This window comes from Staurois parvus, unplaced genomic scaffold (genome assembly GCF_062004578.1).
Source record: "Staurois parvus isolate SC_StPar_1 unplaced genomic scaffold, SC_StPar_1.0 ptg000283l, whole genome shotgun sequence".
Lineage (NCBI taxonomy): Eukaryota > Metazoa > Chordata > Amphibia > Anura > Ranidae > Staurois > Staurois parvus.
In genome coordinates, this window is record NW_028318079.1 from 4,953,651 (window position 1) to 4,975,824 (window position 22,174).

At 41.0% G+C, this 22,174-nt stretch overlaps 1 protein-coding gene across 1 annotated transcript in view; it reads left to right on the forward strand.

The window, feature by feature from the left end:
- Window positions 1-1,699: 1,699 nt before the first annotated feature.
- CFAP20DC (CFAP20 domain containing) overlaps window positions 1,700-22,174 on the forward strand; it is a 361,123-nt gene continuing 340,648 nt past the window's right edge. The window contains exons 1-3 of the mRNA XM_089682005.1: window positions 1,700-1,780; window positions 9,801-9,890; window positions 11,761-11,854. Coding sequence (XP_089538131.1) covers window positions 1,700-1,780; window positions 9,801-9,890; window positions 11,761-11,854 — 265 coding nt within the window. The remainder of the gene's footprint in view (window positions 1,781-9,800; window positions 9,891-11,760; window positions 11,855-22,174) is intronic.

The following is a 22,174-nucleotide window of genomic DNA, read 5'->3' on the forward strand; positions in this document are numbered from 1 at the left end:
CTGCAGCCACAGGTTGCAGGAAAAAAAATTGCTTGATTCCCCCATCAACACATTCAGTGTTGATGGCTGAATTCCGTCCACAGCGTTATTGTGTTCTGTTAGCAGGGAGCCTTCCCTTCCGCCAGAACACAATGATTACAACCAGCCTGTCCACTGAAGGATCGAATCTCAGCTGGTCCCTGCTGAACCTGCTGAACCAGCCCAGATTTGATCCATCTATGGCTGGCCTAAAGCTGACCATACACGTATAGGTTTTCATTCAAGAATTTTAATTTCAAGAACATTTGTTTGATTTTCTAATCTTAAGTGGGGTCAAATTGATGTTCATTTTCGACCGCAGTGGCGGGAATATTTGAAGAGGCAGGAAGCATAACTTTTCTCGAACAAACTAATTTTCAGGCAGTGTATGTGGTTATCGTTCAGAAAGTACATTCGTTTTAAAATTGAATGTTAAAAGCAAAAGACAAATTACCAACGACGCTTCTTCAAATGTGCAAAGAATTTTGATACAACTATTCATATGAATATTCTTGTCCAAAAATCTATACGTATATGGCCAGCTTACGACAGCACAGCACCAGAGCACAATATTTACATTTAGTTCTTATTTATCTTTAGAATGCCTCCAAATATTTTCTGCTAATTTATCAGCAGATAAGAACTGAAGGGAAGTGGCTGAGGAGAGTCACAAAACCCTCTGCAGCCCAGGTAAAATCGATGTTCATTTTTGACCACAGTGACGGGAATATTCGAAGGGGCAGGAAGCAAAACTTTTCTCAATCAAGTGAATTTTCAGGCAGTGTATGTGGTTATCGTTCAGAAATTGCATTCATTTTAAAATCGAATGTTAAAAGCAAAAGACAATTTACGAACGACACTTCATCAAATGTACAAAGAATTTTCATACAACCATTCATATCAATATCTTGTCCAAAAATCTATACGTATATGGCCAGCTTAAGACAGCACAGCACCAGAGCACAATATTTACATTTAGTTCTTATTTATCTTTAGAATGCCTCCAAATATTTTCTGCTAATTTATCAGCAGATAAGAACTGAAGGGAAGCGGCTGAGGAGAGTCACAAAACTCTCTGCAGCCCAGGTAAAATCGATGTTCATTTTCGACCGCAGTGACGGGAATATTCGAAGGGGCAGGAAGCAAAACTTTTCTCAATCAAGCGAATTTTCAGGCAGTGTATGTGGTTATCGTTCAGAAATTACATTCATTTCAAAATCGAATGTTAAAAGCAAAAGACAATTTACGAACGACACTTCATCAAATGTACAAAGACAGCACAGCACCAGAGCACAATATTTACATTTAGTTCTTATTTATCTTTAGAATGCCTCCAAATATTTTCTGCTAATTTATCAGCAGATAAGAACTGAAGAGAAGCGGCTGAGGAGAGTCACAAAACTCTCTGCAGCCCAGGTAACTGTAGAGTTTCTTCTTTTCCTCATCTGCAGATCTTAAATGATGAACTGTTTACCCAATGGCAGCTCTGTACAAAAGGCACCAGGCATCATCATTCATAGGTTCCTATGGCAGCACCATCTCTGTTGGGAGAAGTGGGATCTTTGCAAGTTAAACTATTTCCTGTCATCCAAAGACCCTGCAATGATATTATGGGCAACTTTAGACACAAAAACAAATGCCAAAAGGAAATTGGGTAAACAAAAGAGCATCCTACATTACGATGATTATTTTAATATACAACTTTGAAGCAGAAAATGGTAATGATAGATGCAATCCAGAGGTTCCTGTGACTGAGAGCAAGGCAAATATTCTTAAAATTGCTGGACCACTACAGAAAATTGCTTTGAGCGATTATGCAAACATAAAAATACCTATTTTGTTTTTAAGGTTTATAATAACAGTACAGCCATCAGACACAGGCGAAATAACCGGGCAGGAAGGCATAAGCCGCAGTGTCGTTTGTTATGCCTTTGCCCAATAACAGCTCGCTGCCTTTGGCGCAGAAGGATATTAATTCGACAAAAAAATGATCTGAATCTGTGAACAAGAGTTGCTTTTGGTGAATATTTAATTTTTGTTTTCATACCGAATATGTCAGAGCGGTAAGACTCATGCTTGTCGTTAGAGGGGTAAACACGTTGTGTTTGTTTAATCTTTTGTGTACTTATTTTCGGATAGCAGCTAATAAGAAATATTTGAGGTGGAACTGCTTGGGCTATTTACATTCACTTTTAAAAGGATTATGATGCTTTAGAGGCTAAAACTAGTCCGACACATTCCACTATTTCCTTACTGCTGTTTGTAGCAGTGTTTGCTATTTCAGATCTTTTATCCTTTTATCCTTTACTGATGTCTCCCTTCCCCATCAACTGAGTTTCTACTTCCTTTACACTTTAAAAGGATGTGTAGTGTTGTATAAATGTTACTTACTGGGGTCAGGATTAAAAAAATAATTTTCTGAATACAATTTCAGTCAACTAAACATGAACTAATTTGATACATTTTTAATGTGTACCACTTGTAACCAGCAGGTAAACCATGGACATATTCCCCTGTAGGAACTAGGCTTATTTTCCCTTTATTACCTAGAAATCAGCAAGTCTTATTTCCCCTTTATCTAGTGTAAATCTCCTGTGCTGAGAATAAACTCCAAAAGCAGGAGCCTAAAGCGGAGTTCCACTCACCCTGTAAAAAAATAAAAGTCAGCAGCTACAAAAACTGTAGCTGCTGACTTTTAAAAAACAGCCACTTACCCGTTCCTCGGTCCCGTGGTGTGTCTTCTGCAGCCCGTTTCACCGGCTGTCCTGTATTCCAGGAGGCCGGCATCTTCAGTGTGGGCACCCGGCTGTGACTGCTTGCGGCTTCACAGCCGGGTACCCACTGTACATGCGCGAGTAGCGCGGCACTTCATGAATGGTCCTGTAGTCTTCTGGGACCTGTCACATGTCCCTCAAGACTACAGGGAGGGAGGACAGCTTCCGTTTTTCGATCGCCTAGGCGATCGGACCGGAAGTGGGAGTAGGTACCTGTCAAATTCAGGTACATGCCCCCCCCCACCCCCAAAGGTGCCAATCCTTAATGGGGAGCAGCGGAGCAGTCCTTAAAGTGGAACTTCCTCTTTTGGGTGGAGCTCCGCTTTAATACCTGGTCAAAGCTGGGTTGACGAGAGGGCTTCCCTTACTTCTCCAATCCAGAGTTAAAGGGTGTAGCAGGACAAAAAGTTGCTCAGGCGCCTGTAGGCAGATGCAGTCTGCTGTAGGTGGCAGAAGTCAGAAGTAAGAAGTCAGGAGAAGCTAAGCTGCATACATTTGACCGCCTGGCAGCCATCTTGGGTTAGCAGGGTCTTTTTAAGGTCTCAGGTTTTGGCAAGCAGTCTGAGACATGGGGGAAAAGAGTACATGACTCACAGGGAAAGTGACTAGTGTCAGGGAGAGGTTCCTGGTGAATTTAGGGGCACGCCATCCTTCTGCGAAAGCCTCCCTATTGGGTCAGGACCGACCAGGCCCCATTCTTCCCTCCAAGGCAGACACTGTCAGTGCATCTGATTCCACAGTGTTCTCAAATAACATTGAACTGCACGTGTTTTCCTGGTGTGATGTTTTCCCACAGGGTTGTCTGTTGAGCCTTTCCTTCAAGACAACTTCTTGCTCCTGCAACCAGCCATTACTTCCCGTATAACGGTGCACCTACCCACACACCTGCTTTAGACCCAGACACAGCAATTGGGCAGAAGACAGTCTGGGGTCTGCTAAGAAGGTGATGGTGCTGAGACTAGATCTACGCAGAATGCAAGTCAGGCACTGGAACCCACAGGCTGAAGAAGTAGAGACATAGCCAGGACAGATAGAAGTCAGTAACAACCATTCAGCAGAGGTACCAATTCAACATCATAGTGAAGTCAGAGTCCAAGGTCAATACTAAACAAGCAACAATCATACCAAAACAGAAGGCAAAATTGGGATACAAGCCTAGGTCAGTAGAAGAAAATGAGGTTATTAAAAAGTGTGCAGGCAAATAGGGTCAAACATGGATTGGCAGAACACAGGTCAGGTCTTGGGTCACAGGAACTTATGACAACTCAGTAACTTCTCCTCAGTGTGTGATGCTTTAAATAGGGTGATTGGTGCCAAGGCCATTGCTCGATGTGCATGTTCATTCATGCTCATAAACATTAGTGTGAACATGAATATACACACAAGTGCAAATAGACATAACAGTGAGGACTATATGCCTCCTAGCACCAAACTACCATCATTTGTGGAAAAATAATACATAGACAATTAACTGCTTCTTGTCCGCCCCATATATATACGTGATTTGGCATTTCCGGGTAGGGGGCGTGCGCGAGCTGTGCACGTGCCCTACGAGTGCCTCCATTCGAGGACGCGTCTGTCAATCCCCAGGTCCTGGTGATTTCTGACGATCTCTGATGGGAAGGAGAACTGTTTTGTTTACTAACAGTTCTCCTCCCTGTCAGCTCAGGCACACTGCTTTGGATGGTTGTCTAAAGCCATCTGAAGCAGTGCGCTTACAGTGAAGCACACTGACACAGACCCCTAGTAAAACACTCCCAGCACACAGTTAACCCTTTGATCGCCCCTCATGTTAACCCGTTCCTGCCCAGTGCCATTAGTAAAGTGTCATTGCTTTTTTTTTAGCACTGATCACTGTATACAGTGTCAATGGGGATGTCAGTGACACCAAGTCAGTTCCCCCCAGTGTCAGAATGCCCGCCGCAGTCCCACTATAGGTCGCTGATTGCCGCCATTGCAAGTAAAAAAAAAATTTAAATTCCAATGACAAAAACATTTTTTTTTTTTTACACAAAGTTGTCACTTAAATGATATATTGCTCACACAAGCTGTGGGTATATGTGGAATTACACCCCAAAATACATTCTGCTACTTCTACCAAGTAAGGGGATACCACATGTGTGAGACTTCTTGGAAGCCTAGCCACATGCAGGAGCCTGAAATCCAATGACCACTTTGAAAGCCTGAAGGTGCGTAACTTCTTCATTTCAGTTCCTCACTACCCATCACAGTTTCAGAGGCACTGAAATGCTAGGATAGCACCAAACCCCCCCAAATTACCTTTTTTGGAAAGTAGATACCCCAAGGAATGTAAAAAGAGGTATGGTGAGTATTTTGCAGATCTCATTTTTTCTCACAAGGTTTTGACATACAAAAAAAAAAAAATCTGTTTTTGTTTTCTTTCTTCAATTTCCAAAAACTTGTGGCAACAAACGAGATCTGCAAAATACTCCCCATGCTTCTTATCAAATTCCTTGGGGTGTCTACTTTCCAAAAAGGGGTCATTTGGGGGGGTTTGATGCTATCCTGGCATTTTAGGGTCTCTGAAACTGTGATAGGTAGTCAGGAAATGTAATGAGGAAATAAAGCCCTTTAAAAGCCTGAAGATACTTATTGGATTTTGAGGTCCTGTACTGCCAAAACGTCTCTCACATGTGGTACCCCCATACTCGGGAGAAGTAGCAGAATGTATTTTGGGGAGTAATTCCACATATATCCATGGCATGTGTAAGCAATAAATAATTTAAGTGATAATTTTGTGTAAAAAAAATGTTTTTTTTCATTTTCCAAAAATGTGGTATAAAAATAAATTCTTCTATTGACTCAACATGCCTCTCAACAAATAGTTTGGAGTGTCTACTTTCCAAAAAGGGGTCATTTTGGGGGGTGGGGGCATTTTATGCCCAGCATTTGAAGTTTATGCCACACATCATTCACTCTTCTAACCACCAGAAGACCAAGCCTTTTCTGACACTTTTTGTTGACATGAAAAAAATCAGTATTTTTTGCTAGGAAATTTGAACCCTCAAACATTATATATTTTTTAAAGCAGACACCCTAGTGAATAAAACGGTGGGTGCTGCATCTTTTTATGTCACATAGTACTTGCGCAGCAATTTTTAAAACGCAAATTATTTAAAAAAAAAAACACTTTTTTTACTTTTAATGCACATAAACACCAATAATTTGGTAAAATATGAAAGATGACGGTATGCCAAGTAAATAGATACCAAACATAACATGTTTTAAAACTGCGTATGCCCCGTGCAATGGCGACAAACTGAATACATTTTTAATATCCATAGGCAACACTTTTAAAAGCCTTTAAAAGCTACCATTTTAGACTTACAGAGGAGATCTAGTGCTATCCTTACTGCCCTTGATCTGACGTTTGCGGCGATACCTCACATGCATGGTGCAACTGCTGTTTACATACTGACACAGGGTCAACGCTCACGCACGCATGTGTGTGGGGGGGGGTGTCTTTTTAGGTTATTTTGATTTTTTTATTTATTTTTACACTGTCCCTTTCTTTTTTTTTAATCACTTTTAATTCTATCACAAATGCAAATATCCCCTATAACTTCAATAGGCATTGTCATATATTCTTTGTTTTTAAGTCTGGGGTCTATCAGACTCTAGATATCTCCTCTGCCATTACATTATCTAATCTCACCAAGATCGGTGTGATCAGATACTTTCCCAATTTAGAAATGGCGCTGTTTACATCCTGCAAAACTAAAGTGATGAAAAGCTCATGGCTAGAGATGAGCGAATTATTCAAAAATTCGATTCGGCTGATTCGCCGAATTTGCGGAATAAATTCGATTTGATGCGAATTTATTCGCTGCAAATTTAACTTATTAAAAGGGTTTCTAGGCTTCAGAGAGCCTTTATATTAGTGCAGAACACTGTACCTTTAATTTAAATGCCCTTGGAGTCTGCTGGGGAAGAGAAATAATACTGTCAGTCAGTATGACATGCAGATGAGTGCCGTCGATCTTAGAATCACCGCACACTTCACTCATTTGGGCAGTCACGGGGGAAGAAGAAGAAGAAGGAGAAGGAGAAGGAGAAGGAGAAGAAGGAAAAGAAGAATGAAAATAAGAAGAATTCCAGTACAGCAAAAAGTGTATCTGCAGAGAGCTCCGCTATTTCTGACAGTTCTCTGACAGTTCCTTCACATTTACAGCGGTTGAAACATTGTATCTATTTGTTTCCGAATAAAAACATCTGTATCCTAAATGGAAACAAATAGATACAATGTTTCAACCGTTGTAAATGTGAAGGAACTGTCAGAGAACTGTCAGAAATAGCGGAGCTCTCTGCAGGGACACTTTTTGCCGGCTGTAGAAGGGATGAAAATCGGCCGATCGGGAAAAATTTGATTCGTGCATCCGAAGTTTGCTAATTTTCGGATTCGGTGTGAATCGAATTTTTCCTAATATTCGAAACGAATTCCACTTCGCCAAGTTCGATTCGCTCATCTCTACTCATGGCTTCCGATTTTTTTATACTAGAGAGATGATTGGCACCATTCCGGTCTCCAATCAGCTCTATGGTCAGCTGGCAGAAACACCAGCTTCATTCTCAGTTTCCCCCGATGGCACAGGACTGCCGGAGAAGGCAGTGGAAGGCAGCGGGGGAGGGGAGTCATCTTTTCCCGCTGCTTGTTAAAGCAATCCTGCAGCTAATTAGCCACTAGGATTGCTTTTACATGAAAGCCGATTGCAGGATGAAAAAATACGATACCAAGATGATGCCTACAACTGCAGAGTGACACCTATTCATTACAACAGACTATCTGTGGAACACAGTAGGGTGGAGATGGTGAGTTTTGCTTTGGAGACTGGTGCTCTATTGTCAGGGGTTGGAGAATTAAATCCATAAGACAAGACTGAAGCTGAAATTGGGCTTCTGGGTCAGTGACTCCGAGTATTGAAGCCAATGACAGGCATCTGTCATTTGCAGAAGTGCTCAGTAATGATAGCATGGTTCTCTGATGACAGGGTTCCTTTAATAGACATTAGATCTCATGGTCAAACTTTATCTGGCTATTTCTGAATGCCTCTTTTGGTGCTTTAAGGCTGAAAGAAAAAATATTTCGGGGTGCTTGAGGATAACATATTTTGCTACATAGAGTTGGCTGCTTGCGAAGTCCTACACCTGAATTCTTTCACAGCCAACAAAGTAGCTGCAAGCCAGCATTCCCAGATGTTATAGGCGCCAGGAGGTTCCTGTGTAATATCCCCAATTTCCTTTTTATAGCAGCTGTTACTGTGACAATCTTACCCCTTCACAGTATAAATTGTAGCAAGCCGTGTGATCTTCTGGAAGAGCTTGTCCTACGGATTAGTGGCCCCTGCTGTGATAATGTGCCTCATTTTTTCCTAACAGATATTTTTATTTGCCATCACATACAATTATGTTGTTGCCTTCATTGAAGCTGCAGTGTAAAATGTAAGCGTGATAAAGACTGACTGGTCCAAAAAAGAAAATATATCCAAGCTAGCTAATTTTGACCGAAATTAAAGAGCACCTGCTAGAGCTTGTACATGGACAACTGAGCTCATACAACGTATTGCCTAGGTGCTGCATACAGTCTCCCATTGACATGAATGGCTGTGCTTGACTGTACTCCAGGCCTATGCCTATGCCACGGTTGCTCAACCTGTGCCCTGTGGGGCACATGTGGCCCTCAGAGCCCTCTAAGCGCATTCCTGGGGTTGCCAACCCGTTGATTGTGATCTGGGCTTGCCGGCCTGCTATCCCAGAGCATCAAGCCAGTGCTGGCAGTGGAGGAAGCAGGTGAATGTGGAAAGAGCAGGAGCCTCATATGCCGATGCTTCCTCTGTAGCGACAGCTCCTGTCCCAGGTGGAGTGATAACAAGTGCCCTTCGCCTGAGACCTTTCTAGTAGCCTGCACAGCAATGCCAGTAGAAGCTGGAAAAGGAATGGAAGATCAGTGTATTAAACAACGCATACACTGCTCTTTTGCAATGGGCATATTAGCACCTATAAAAGGATTAACAATTATTAGGCTGCTTCTACACTGATCCACGATTGCAGAGCAGTGCAACATTGGCTTTCCTGCAGGTTAGCTGCGCTGAGCCATAGACTTCTATTATATCCTGTGGGCCCCCCAACCACTGGTGTAGCATCAGGGATCGCAATGGCAAACCCCACTTCATGATCCAGGGAGCCCATGTGGTCTCCCTGTCACATTCTGTTTTACACTTGGACAGGAGGGGCGGCTAGGGTGGCATATACAGGAGCTGTTTCTCTCCATTTTCCTCTTGCAACCAATGAAATCTGGCATCTCCTCTTTACCCTCCAGCTGCATTCAGTGGCTGCAGGAGGAAAATGTTCATTTTGCTATTCAAAATTTAAAATTTTTAATTTTGAACCATTCCATTTCATTGTGGCCCACGAATGGTTACCAAGTCATTTAAGTGGCCCTCGTTCTTCAAAAACTTTAAACACCCCTGGCCCATGCTATTGTAAACACAAGTATAGCATACATACATACTGACTGGGTGGGTCAAGGGTTAAAATAGAATTTGAGCAACCATCTAAGCTATTGAAAACTGTTTACCTGCCCCATCAACCGTTCAGTGTTCAAATGTGACTGAGGCAGCTATAGTGAATGAAAACATATTTGGTTCTCATAGTTTACTGTATTTTTAATGTTGGTTATGGAACAATCCCGAAGGCTAAACATGTTAAAGTTTCTTATCTTGTCCGAACAAACAGCAGTTGGAGACATTGCTGATGGAATGCTTTTGTACTTGGGGCCTCATGAATTTAAAGGGGAATTTTACTTTCATTAAAAAGTTATTATAGTATATACAATTGTTACACAAGCGACTTTGTAATTTTAATGTTATTACCTTTCCATTTCAGTCTGAAGCCAATGTAATTTTGTAAACCTGACAAAAAATTCAATGCAAAATGACAACTTGGAGCTCTAACAATACCAATGAGCTATCTTTGTCTATTATCTTTTAGGGGGGAGCATTTGTTGAAATCTTCAGTGCCCAAGGTAAAGATCCTGTGGCAAAATGGAAACTCTCTGGAAGTCAGTCAGCTATCTGGAAAGTAAGTCAATTCTTCCTAAATCAGTCGATGTAGTCTCAGTGAACGACATTACTGCCTGTGCATGTGGTTATCTCTCATATTTCCACTATGAGAGAGTAAAAAAAGAAAGATAAGTACATATACAAAAGAGAGTGACTTTTGTATCCTGTTTTATGCAGGAATGGCTTTCCTGTTTCCACAGGCCTGAACTGGAAGTCTAAAGGTCCATACATTTTGTCAAATGTGTTTTTACCACTGTTTGCCCAAAAACATTGGCTGGTATGAACTCTTTTTGACTGCTCAGAATGAATTTGCCCTGTTTGAACTAAAGTGTAAAGTCGGCCATAGACAGCAATTATCTTTCCTGCGGCCACAGGTTGCAGGAAAGAAAATCATTCAATTCCCTCATCAACACAGTCAGTGTTGATGGGGGGAATCCCTCCCGCAGATCCATTGTGCTCTCACAGCCAAGAGAACACAATTACTGCTAGCGGCTATAATACCTGCTAGCAATAATCGAATGTAATATCCGACAGGCTGGTTGATTGATAGATCATCTTGGGTACATTCAGCCTACCCATACATGATTTGAATCTCGGCTGGTCCCTGCGGAACCTGCTGAGATTTGAATAATCTATGGCCGGCTTAATTCCACCTAAAACTCATTAGGTTTTACCAGATGCTGGCAGGATGAATCTCCCATTTGCTTAAATTCCCACCTCAGACCAATTTTTTAGGAGAGGAAGGTGCCTTATATATACACTTCTGTCCCCTCATTTCCTGGCTTGTGAAACCATTGTCAGTGAGGGAAATCTCTCCAATCCAGTGGTGGGCAATTTAAAACGGAGGGCCTCAAGTGTGGATCCCAACACTTCCAGAGTGGCGCACAATAGTAGTACATTTTCACGCATTGAGCTTTATTTCAGTGCAGGATACTGAAAAGCAGAGATCATTTTAGCACCCAGAATTCTAATGGTGCGTGCACAGGTCCCACAGGGTGCCCAGCAGATGGCAAACCCCAGACATGGTGGGCTGTGTGTTGGTCACCACTGCTTCAATCCTTGCCCTCTCTATCCAAAATAATACACTTTAAAGCTGAACTTTACTTTCTCAATCAACATTGACTATTTTTAATCCTTATGCTGCTAGCATTAGTAAATAGATAATAAAGTTTTTCATATTTCCTTGTTTTAAAGTTTTTTTTACATTTCTTCAGTTACTTCCTGGTTTCCAGGCCCAGGCAAATGCTGTTAGGAGGGGAGAAGCAGTTTTCTCAGCTAAGCACACCCTCCTGCCTGCATGCCTGAGCTAATGACAGACGGATTCTAGGAAGTAAATGCTGCATGAATCATCTGCCCTTACTCAAGATGGGCATGGCCAGAAATGCTAGGGGGTAATTTTCAAAGTGATTTCTTGGCAAGATAAAACATGGATCAATGGATGGATGGGCGAGTTTGCATTGAATATTTAAAATTATTTGTCAGCAATCTCACACATCACTGCATGGCCAGTTACCCTTCCCTATGCTATCCAAAACTTAAAAATTATTATTTAGCTGGAGTTGCACTTAAATAAATGTACCTGTTCCAACTTTCATACAAATTCAATTTAAGAACAAACCTACAGAACCTATCTTGTTTGTAACCCAGGGAGTGCCTGTAAACCCCTTGATGTTTGTGTTTTCAATGGAAGTAATGACATGCCAATACCTTCTGTTTTTTTTAAGAACAAGACTGTACTTCATCATCTTTTATAGGACCACTGTGGGATTAATGTCTGGTATTTTAAGAAGATGAAAAAAAAAGAGTCTTCTTTGATCTGTTCTGCTCTGTATTCTTTCTAATAGCATTTGATGGCTAATTTATTATATTTTTTATTAATTTGATTCAAGGACTTTGATAAGGAAGTGAAGAGTTTTGTCTTTGTCCTTGAAGGAAGCAGCCAGACTATCAAGATGCAGTTGCCAAAGGAGAGCAAACAAATGCGTAAGTGTCCTGTACTTACCATAAGTATATGGCTCTACTTGTCTTTTCTGATTCTCCACAGCGCTCAACAAAAGGGCCATTTTGGCTCTTAATGGTCGAATCATGATCAATAAGCAACTGTAGTTTAACCTTTGCAGTGCTAGTATAAAAATGGTTTTAAAGGGCAGCACCATCTATCCTCAAAAATGTATTTCTGTAAACCACTACAATGTAATCATCACCTACCAATTACTTAAAGCTGAACTCCAGAGAGAACAAAAGTTAACCCTTGCAACAGTTCCTGCAAGGAATAAATGCTTATTTTCATGACTGGTTCCTGAAGCCACTTCTCTTAACTGCTTGACCAGTTACAACGATTTCTACATTATATTGTACAATGCAGGACCAGTTGTTCTTGAGGGCCAGTCCACATACCATGAGTGTCAAGAACAAGGAAGAGCATTCACTGCCGGAGAAACGAGAAATAAAATGCGCTTTTATCACCCTTCCTCTACCCCAAGACAAAAGGAGCATTTTACCCGTTAAAGTGGTTGTAAACCCTTACATATACCCAGTGAAGTGACAGGCCTAAGGTGATACACAGAGATGCAACAAATCCTCCTACTGTATATAATCTGTGCCTGTTATCTGCAGTCTTCTCTTCTCTATATTCATTCAAAGTGCTGAATTTATAAAGCTTGTCTGAGAGTTCAGAAAAAAGGGGGCAGAGAGCTGATATTATACTGTGAGGAGAGCTCTGAGAGCTGTTTGCAGGGAAGAGACACACCCCCTTCACACAGCACACAGGAACAGAGCTGATGCTGTCAATCACAGGCTGTGTGTTGGTTGGAGCTCCCTCCCATCACCTTTTTTCTCTTGGTGTCAGGAAAACTTGTCTGATGTGATTCATGCTGATAGCAGAGGAACAAAGCAGCAGACAGAAATTACACTTAGTGCTTAATTAGTACACACTATAGAGGGATATGCTTTGTTCATATTTCATGTCTGAGGTTTACAACCACTTTAGGTGTGAAGGAGGACCCACTACAAGGTCTAGTTTTTTTTTTCTTTGTAGTTCCACATTAGCGCATCATATCCCCTTATGTCTAAATAGGTTTGTTAGAGAAACATTAAGGTTGTGCATTTTGTCATGTGAGATGGTCTGCAGTTTTCAATAGAACATTCATGTAACTTCATGTATTCATGTAAGTTCTTGCAGGTTAACAAGCAAATTCAAAAACCAGGCACAATGGATATTATGAGCACTTACATACAAAAAATAAATTACTGTTTACAGAATTGATTATTCATCTGCTGTGACTCAGAAATATGGAGGTAAAGTGGACTTATTGTCAAATATGATTACCTGCTACATTCCCCATCTCACTCCCTTAGGCCTCATTCACACAAATGTGCAGAGATGTGAGTTTTTCTGCACGCTTTCTGCAAGCTCACAAAGTAAACCATTCTATGTGCCCTGCTCACACCACAACACTAGTATCACATGCAGATTTGTTCTGCACAGGAATCTGCAACGTATATAAAACTCACTGAAACGCACATGAAAACTGATGTAAACCCATGTCTCTTCAAGGGAAATCTGTGTGTTTCTTTCCACCAGTTTTTCTGCATGTACGGTGTGAACAGAGCCTGGAAGTTATCAATTACAAACCAAAAGAATTCTGCTTGTCACATGATCTTTGCTGAAGGGGCAGAATAACCAATCTGATTTCTGACCTTCCCCTTCAGGAGAGATCATGTGGCCAAAAGCCTAAAACAATCAGACATGTGAACACTTAATGTAAAATCTGGGAGCAGCAGTTTCACCAGCCATGCAAAATATATTGTGGCTTCTGCTATAATGAGTTTAAAGCACATGGTGTATGTTTATTAAAAGACAAAGTTTGTAGATGCAAAGGTGCCAGTGTCATAGCTTACCTTTAGATTTTTTGGTAGGCCCCGTCACCTTTTTTCTCCCGGTGTCAGGAAAACTTGTCAGATGTGATTCATGCTGATAGCAGAGGAACAAAGCAGCAGACAGAAATGACACTTATGCTTTGTTCATATTTCATGTCTGAGGTTTACAACAACTTTGAGTATGAAGGAGAACCCACTACAATGGTTAGTTTTTGTTTTCTTTGTAGTTCCACTTTAATGCATCATATCCCCTCCAGCCATGCAAAATATGTTGTGGCTTCTGCTATATTGAGTTTAAAGCACATGCTGTAAGTTTATTAAAAGACAAAGTTTGTAGATGCAGAGGTGCCAGTGTCATAGCTTACCTTTAGATTTTTCAGTAGGCCCCCCTGTCACCTTTGTTTATTAAAGACAAAGTTTATAGATGCAGAGGTGCCAGTGTCATAGCTTACCTTTTTGATTTTTCAGTATGCCAGTATTACCAGAGACAGGACAGCCTGGGAAGGATGGAGGATTAGTGCACAACATCAATGCTGGTGGAGCTCTGGGACAACGTGTACATAGAAGTTATGTACACGTTGTCCCAGAGCTCCACCAGCATTGATGCTGTGCGCTAATCTTCCATCCTTCCCAGGCTGTCCTGTCTCTGGTAATACCGATTAGCCGGCACCTGTCACTGAACGGGTAGTTCACTCAACTGAAACCAATTGGTTCATGGGAGGTTTGACTGCAGTAGTCCGTCCATCTATCCAAGTGTTGTAAAGATCGACAATCTACCTCCCTCCAAATGTGCTGTACCTTAGGAGAGTGGAGGAGGAATTCCAGGATTGATCTGGACCCGGGAGTTTGATGCCATCTCTTATGTGTTTTACAAAGTTTGTTTGAAACATTATTGGGGTAATTATCCACTACTACACGAGTTGGAGTGCTGTTTGTTTTGTGAAGTGGGTTAAATAATAACACTAAATTGTCACAGAGTATGATAGCACTGGTCACTTGAGTGGATCACTATTGTTGGTTTGCATTGCTCACAGATAGAGTGTTTTTCACACTTGGAGTTGTTTATATATTTTATATATATGTGTGTAAGTGTTTAAGCACATATATATATATATATACTTATATGTTATGTTTTGTTTTTTTGTTTGTTTTTTTTCACATGAACAAATTTAGTGTTTGATGTGACTCACTATGTATGGCACGTTTTTCCTTTTGATATAAGGATAATACACTATGTTGAGTTTTTTTGGTTTTTGAGGTATATGAATATTTGGACATTACTTGAAGATTGAAAATAAGAGAGATATTTTCTTGGAAGAAAAAGGAGGACTATAGTTTTTTTGGAATTGCACCTGTGGACATTTGGATAAGGAGGATATTTATCTATATTTATTTTATTTTTATTATTTATTTATTATTCTCTATTTTATTTATGATTACTTTTTTAATGTATTAATATAATTTGGGAAAGGAAAAAGGCTTTATAAATTATAGTTTTGTCAGCTTTCAAGGGTGAAAGTGAATGTTTTTCCTTGAGTTTACTTTAATAATTTAAAATTAGAGTGTGCTAATTTAGCTACTTATATCTCTTCTAACATACTGTTAAACTTTGTGAAATAGTACTGCCTGGACCTTGAAGAAGGGGACATACCCCAAAAGCTTGTCCTCAAAATTGTATGTTAGTCCAAATAAAAAAAGTATCACGTCAGTACTCATTTGTTCCATTTTAGTAAAAAATTCCACTTTTGTTCACAAATTCCACATGCAAGTTAGCATCTAAGGACTGTGTGGCACGTTTTGAAGTCATGTATACCATCATATTATATGCAATTCAATTTCTTGGAGGGAAAGGTTGTCCATGAGGAAGAAAATTCAAACTCGCATGGGACCATTTTTTGAATTGCACTGAAAACGTAGTGCCTCTGGATCACGTCAGTGTGAACCACCTCAATAGGAACATATAATATCTAGCCTGTCATGCAAATCTGTGTGTTTTAAAACACATCCCAAGACTCATACTGTATTTGTGAACCAGGGCTTAGTACTAAATAATTCAAACCCATGACCCTTGTAGGCTGCAGTTACCTAGATTCACACAATAAATGTCTAACCTCTCCTACTTTATCAGGTCTGCCATACTTAACTGAGACAGGGGATACACGTTATTAAAAACCAGAATATGTGAAAAATGTAGTATATTAAACCAAGATATTTTCTCTTAATAGAAAAATTCTCAAGTTCTTCCGCCTAAGCATAGCATAACGCAAGAGATGGATTAAAAATATGATCTTGTGCTAATGGCCTGGAGATTAATTATTCTGAAGTTACTAGCATATTTTCAATTATTTCTATCAGCAGAATTTTGTATAGTAAATTAATATATCCCTACAATAAATGAGCCTTTAATTTGTTTATTGCAAGCATTAATATAAAGTGTTCCCGCTCCAAATTCTCGCATTGTCATCCATCATACAACATTACAACTAAAAACTGGAACACAGATCTTGAATTCGAATACTTAATGGTGCAAATGCCATTATAAAATGGTAATTGCAAACACTCAGCAACCTTTTGTGCCCCTTAATACATTGGTCACTACATAATTTTTTTTTTTTTATTATTATTTATTTTCGAAATTTACATATTAGGGCTGATGCACATCATCTGCATTCAGCTGCTATCATCTGCACAAATTAACCCAGGCTCTACAAGAAAACATGTAAACATTGTGATGCCTTGTAATAATGCCTCACACCCAGGGCTGGTGTTTTGCGCCCTAGACAAGCCCAACAACTTGATTACCCCCACCCCCCTCAGAAAAAATAAAACTTAAATATTTAGCCTATGCAGGGATGCTTTCTCACCTATTAGCCAAGGTTAGCTACGTGTGGAGACTGACTGGGAGGAAGTGATGTTGCGCCCAGCACCTGACTGGCTGGATCCCTCTTCTTGATGGATTGGCTGAACTTAGCAGGAGACAACTTCGTCTTCAGCTAACATCATCCAGTCCTGTCTGGGGACAGTGACACCTTGACCCAGAAGTGATATTTTCCACATTGCTTTTGGGTCACTACCAGGAAGGGGAGATCAGCGAACTGGTGATTGCTGATCTTTCTCTCTTTTATCTGTGGCACCCACCATGCAGGTCCCAGATTCACTGATGGGAGCGCAGAGCATGGAAAGTATGGCAGGGCACATGGGGTGTGTGGAAGCGATCTGTAGGCTGCACAGCTATTGGAACATTTCCATCTGACAATCAGCCTGATAGATTTATACAAATTGAATTGGATGCTTCCTGTTAGTTCTTATTTACACTTGTGTTTGAGGTACATTAAAAATGTGCAGATGAGCCACACTTTTACCATCCCCCAACCACTCCCTAATACGCTGCAAAGGTATTGTCTTGCAGCGGGGGTTTTACACAACACCCCACTACTATTGCCATACCACAGTGGCAGTGCCTTTGCAGCATAATGAGGAGTGGTTGGGGAGGCTGTAAAAGTGTGGCTCAGCCGCACATTTTTAATGTCCCTCAAACACAAGTGTAAATAAGTACTAACAGGAATCTCTCACTGTGCTTATGTGATCATCATCATTATCCTGATGATGAAGACACAGTAAAGAAGGTTCTGTATGTCTGTCTGTATACAGAAATACAACTGTATTTCTGTCTGTGCCTCAGAAAACAGAAATTGTGAACTTGCCTGTGCACCAGGTTCCCATTGTTGCCTGTGCCCTTGGCCACCTCTCTGTTGAATCACCTCCCATCACCAGGCTACAGCCTCACCTTCCGCCCTCCTCAATGGAGTAAGGGGTAATCACTCCACCAATTAAAGAATCACTCCACCAGTAAAAGGCTGTTAGCAGCCGCAGCCAGCCGCCACTGCTCAGCATTGCAAAACGCACCACAGCTTTAGCCACCTGCACCCGAAATAAAAAAAAAAGAGCCCCCCTCTGCTCCTCGCCTCCTGGGCCCCTATAGTGAACTGATGCGGCCCAGTGAAAATATATTTAACCACTTCCCGTCTGGCCCATGTATATAAACGGCTGGACGGTGGCACTGCAGGGTCGGGTGGCCATTTATAAACGGCCTCCCTGCACCCTGCTTGTGCGCGCTCCCTGGGACACAGTGGAACACCGATCATCGGACGGGACCTCTGTGCGAGGTCCCAATCATGTGATCACTGATTGGCCAATCGGTGATCACATGCAGAGTTGTAAGCAAGATGTCACTTCTGACATCATTGCTTACTACATGTGAAATCTGTGAATGATCTCAGAGGTCACATGATACAAGGCTATTCACAACAGCCTTGTACCATGTGACAAGCTGTGACCAATCACAGCTCATACAGTAGTTCTCAATGGCTGCAAGAATGCAGCTAGAGAGAAGGAGAAAGGATTACTTTTACAGCCTTTATGGGTGTAAAAGCAATCAGTGTATAAAAAACATAAATAATAATATAACCATGTTTTTAAAAATGTAAAAAAAATGTTAAAAATTTATAATTTTTGGTTATAAACTAATCTGGGTTATTTTTCTTTTACTAAAAAGATAACTGAATACATTTTGGCCAAGAGTTATGATGAAATTTATGAAAATTTTTATAAGAAAAACATGTTTTTTCAAAATTTTGGGACTTTTTCATTCGGGCCACACTCGGGCTTACCATGCGGCGCTGCTCCGGGATCTCTTCTTCACTTACCTTGTCCTGCGCTCCCGTGATGTCCCCCCTGCAGCGTCCCCGGCAATGTCCTCCGGCGGATGCCGGCATCTGTCATCTGGGTTCCGTCCCCTGCGAGTGTCAGGACGTACGGGGATGGAACTGGCGGGAAATTTGAAAATGACAAAAAGTGGCATTCACTCAATACACTAAAATCTCATAGTAAAACATTCCTGTATCAAACCATTTCACATACATTTTGTCCCTACTGCTTTGTCCTGTGCCCTGCCTGCATATTTACTGTTCTTTCTGCCTGGAAACTAAGAAACGTCCATGGTGTCCAAAAAACGTCCCTTTAGGTCAAAAGCGGTTTTAGACCAGCTAGAGAACAGCGATAGTAAATCAGAACCACTTGCAGAATTGAGTGATAATGATTCGGGGGGGAAATTCCTCATCAGACACTGAAAATGATTTTGCGACTTTGCTCAGCGATGTGCGAACTTGGCGCTATATTTCAAATTTCAATGTTTTTGGTTTGATTATATTATTGAATTAAATTTATTATTATTATATTATTATTTTTTATGATTATTTATTAAATTATAATTTATGATTTCGTGTTTCAAATTGTATCATACCCGGGATGTTTACTAGACTGTTTGTTCGGGCAAATTTCAGTGAGTTATTCCTAAAAAATACAGGCCTACAATAACAAAATACATATTTCCATGCAAAAAAATGTACCGCTTTGAGCACAGAAATATGGACATAATCAGACCGCTAGGGAGGTTAAGGACTGGTCCCCTGCTCCCTGTTAAAGATTGGCACCTTGGGGGAGTGGGTACCCTAAAGCGCAGCTCTACTCACTCATGTGCAGTGAGCACCCGGCTGTGAAGCCATGTGCCCACACTGAAGATGCCGGCGCTGGGAACACAGGGCGGCCAGTGAAACGGGCTGCGGGTTGGGGGGGGACGTGGGATAGAGGGACACGGAAGTGTCCGTTTTTTAAAATTCAGCAGTTAGTTTTTGCAGCCGCTGACTCTTTTTTTTTGCTTTCACTGAAAATCTGCATTAACTCAGATTTAAAAAAAAACATGAATAAGCCATGTTAATTTTTTTGTGTCGTTTGTTCAAGTATATCTCCTTTATCTGTAGCCACTATTTGCCTGTTCTAATTTGATTTATATACTGTATTGTCTAGAATGTTATTATGGACTCATAATGTACAATACTAGCATTGGATCCTCTTCTGAAAAAGATTCATTGATCATGAATGGCTCTGGTCTCCACAGCAGCCTTTTACTGCTGTCAGATAGTCCCTGCAATATTTTTCTTTGTACGTCTGTAGATTCTTAAGTGCTATAATAATCTCAAATGGCTCTTGATACATCTTGTAACTTGCGATGTACTGAGGTGTGTGCGTGACAGATGAAGAACAAATTATCCCGAGAAGGACACAGACTCTCAGCCTATCCTCAACTCCTCTCTCATTCTTTTGAGTCCACATAAAGTTTAACCCTTTTCTGTTGTGCAGAGCAAACCGCCATGAAAAACAAATTCACATTTTGTGTTTTTGGTTGCTTCTGTCATTAGAAGAATTAATCCTGAAACCTGAACCTGCATCAGGAAGTGACACCTAAGAGCTGTTTCACACGCGTGTGGTGCGGATTGAAGTTCAGGTTTCACAGCTGACACAGTAGTGGTTCAGCGGTTCATGTCAGGTGTGCATTGGGTTCAACACAGGATTAGATCAGAATTTTATCCTGTTCACACATATGCGGTTTAGAATCGGTTCCCATAGAAGTGAATAGCCTGTAATCTGCATCTGAACCTGAAGGCATTGCTCAGAAATCGCATATGACTCTTTTTCAAACCACACTGAATCTGCACCGTCAGTGCACAAAACATATGTGAACAGGCACCATAGGAAGCAATGTTTTTCACATCATGCGGATTGGATGTGCTTCAAACCGCATATATGTGAACCGGCACTAAAAGTGGATATACATAAGAGATCACATTCCTCTTGTAGGCTGCAGTGGCACAGTTGGTATGCACCCCACAGGGAATGCACAGTGTTTGGATTTGTTGGAACTGTATTGTCAAACACATTCCAATGTACAGTAACAGAGTCTATTCAGTGGCTCAGACTGGCAGCAATACTTCATAGAAGGTAATACTATAACTGCAGAGAGATGAGCAGCACCTGATGCAGGGGGAGGCTGTTTGGCAGTGTGCTGCTCAACGCTACTAGCAGAAAGGTTCCCTTCAGTAGCTCTAGAAACAGACCTTGTTCTGTCCCTCCTGCTCTGGAACCTCTCCCTATGCTGGAAACACTCTCCCCATAAAGAAGATTCCTGACCTTGGCTTAGCCATAAGCAAAATGTGTGCCAAAAGCAGCGAGTCAGTGCTTTTTATATGCAATGCCTTCACTAAAGATGGCTGCCAGGGTCATCTAGGGTTATAGCATCCAATCAGACAACTGCTACCCTGATGACAAGTACAGAGGCTGCAGAAGAACAAGGTTCTTCTTATCCTCCATTCTCCTCCTGTAGCAGAGCTGTGAAACAACACCATCTACAGCTAGGAGGCTGCACTGCACCTGCTTAAATGCTGACATAAAGAGGCTTGCTTTGTGCAAATCACTTGCTCGCTAGGTAGTGAAGCCAGGACCAGAATGATGGAGCAGGAATCCTAAGTCATTAAGTCATCCATGGCAGTTCTCATGTTTCTATCATCAATGCTTCCCTGAGGTCTGGACGAGGTCTGTGTGCCCTTGTTATTTGCCATGGCATGCTTCACCCACCCCTATAGAGCCCCTCTAAGCTGATATCTATCTATCTATCTATCTATCTATCTTTCTATCTATCTATCTATATCTATATATATATATATATATATACTTTCAGGTTGGTCAAGTGACACACATGGTCCTCTCTCTTCTTTGAATCTTCTCCAATGGTGGAAGTTGTTCAGTTAAAACTGTCTGCTGCATTGCATGTGAGTGCAGGACACCATATTAATATCTTCTCAGGAGTGGGTCCAAAGAATAGTGCACTCACAGGATTTTCTTAGGCCCCTTTCACACGGGCGTTCCGTATGTCCATTTTCCATCTGTCCGTTTACGGATGAAAAATGGACACCCATGTATTTCTGTGGACTAGCGGATGTAAACCGATGATCATCTGTTTACATCTGTTAATGTTCGCATCCGTTAGCATCCGTTTTTTTGAATGGAAGAAACCCCTATTTTTGTTCTGTAAAAAAAAATGGAACTGACGGAAAACGGATGTAAACAGGCAAAAAGCGGATGTAAACGGATGAAAAATCTTATAAATACGGATGTAAACTGACGTAAACTGATGAAAAATTGATGTGAACTGGTCGGTTTTTTCTTGGAAAAAACGTGACGGATCTGATGAAAAAAACAGAATGCCCGTGTGAAAGGGTCCTGAATCTTCCAGATTGAATGATGATGGGCGTCATCCAACCTGAAAGACTGAGGATGAGGACACCTTTGTGGCGGAAAGGAATTACTGCGGAGAATAGTATCAAAGAGGAGGTGAGCATTGCAGCTAGAGCTGTTTTTTGGTCTAAATACCTAAGAGTTTGTTTTTTTTTTTTCAATTAAAACTGGGTTTAAAAATACATTCTCACACTTTTTTTGTTTCTTTATGGTATTGTGTTGATTTATGTTATTATTTTAACTGACTTTTGCTGGGAATCGCTGGGAAGTGCCTCAAAATACCTTAATATTTTA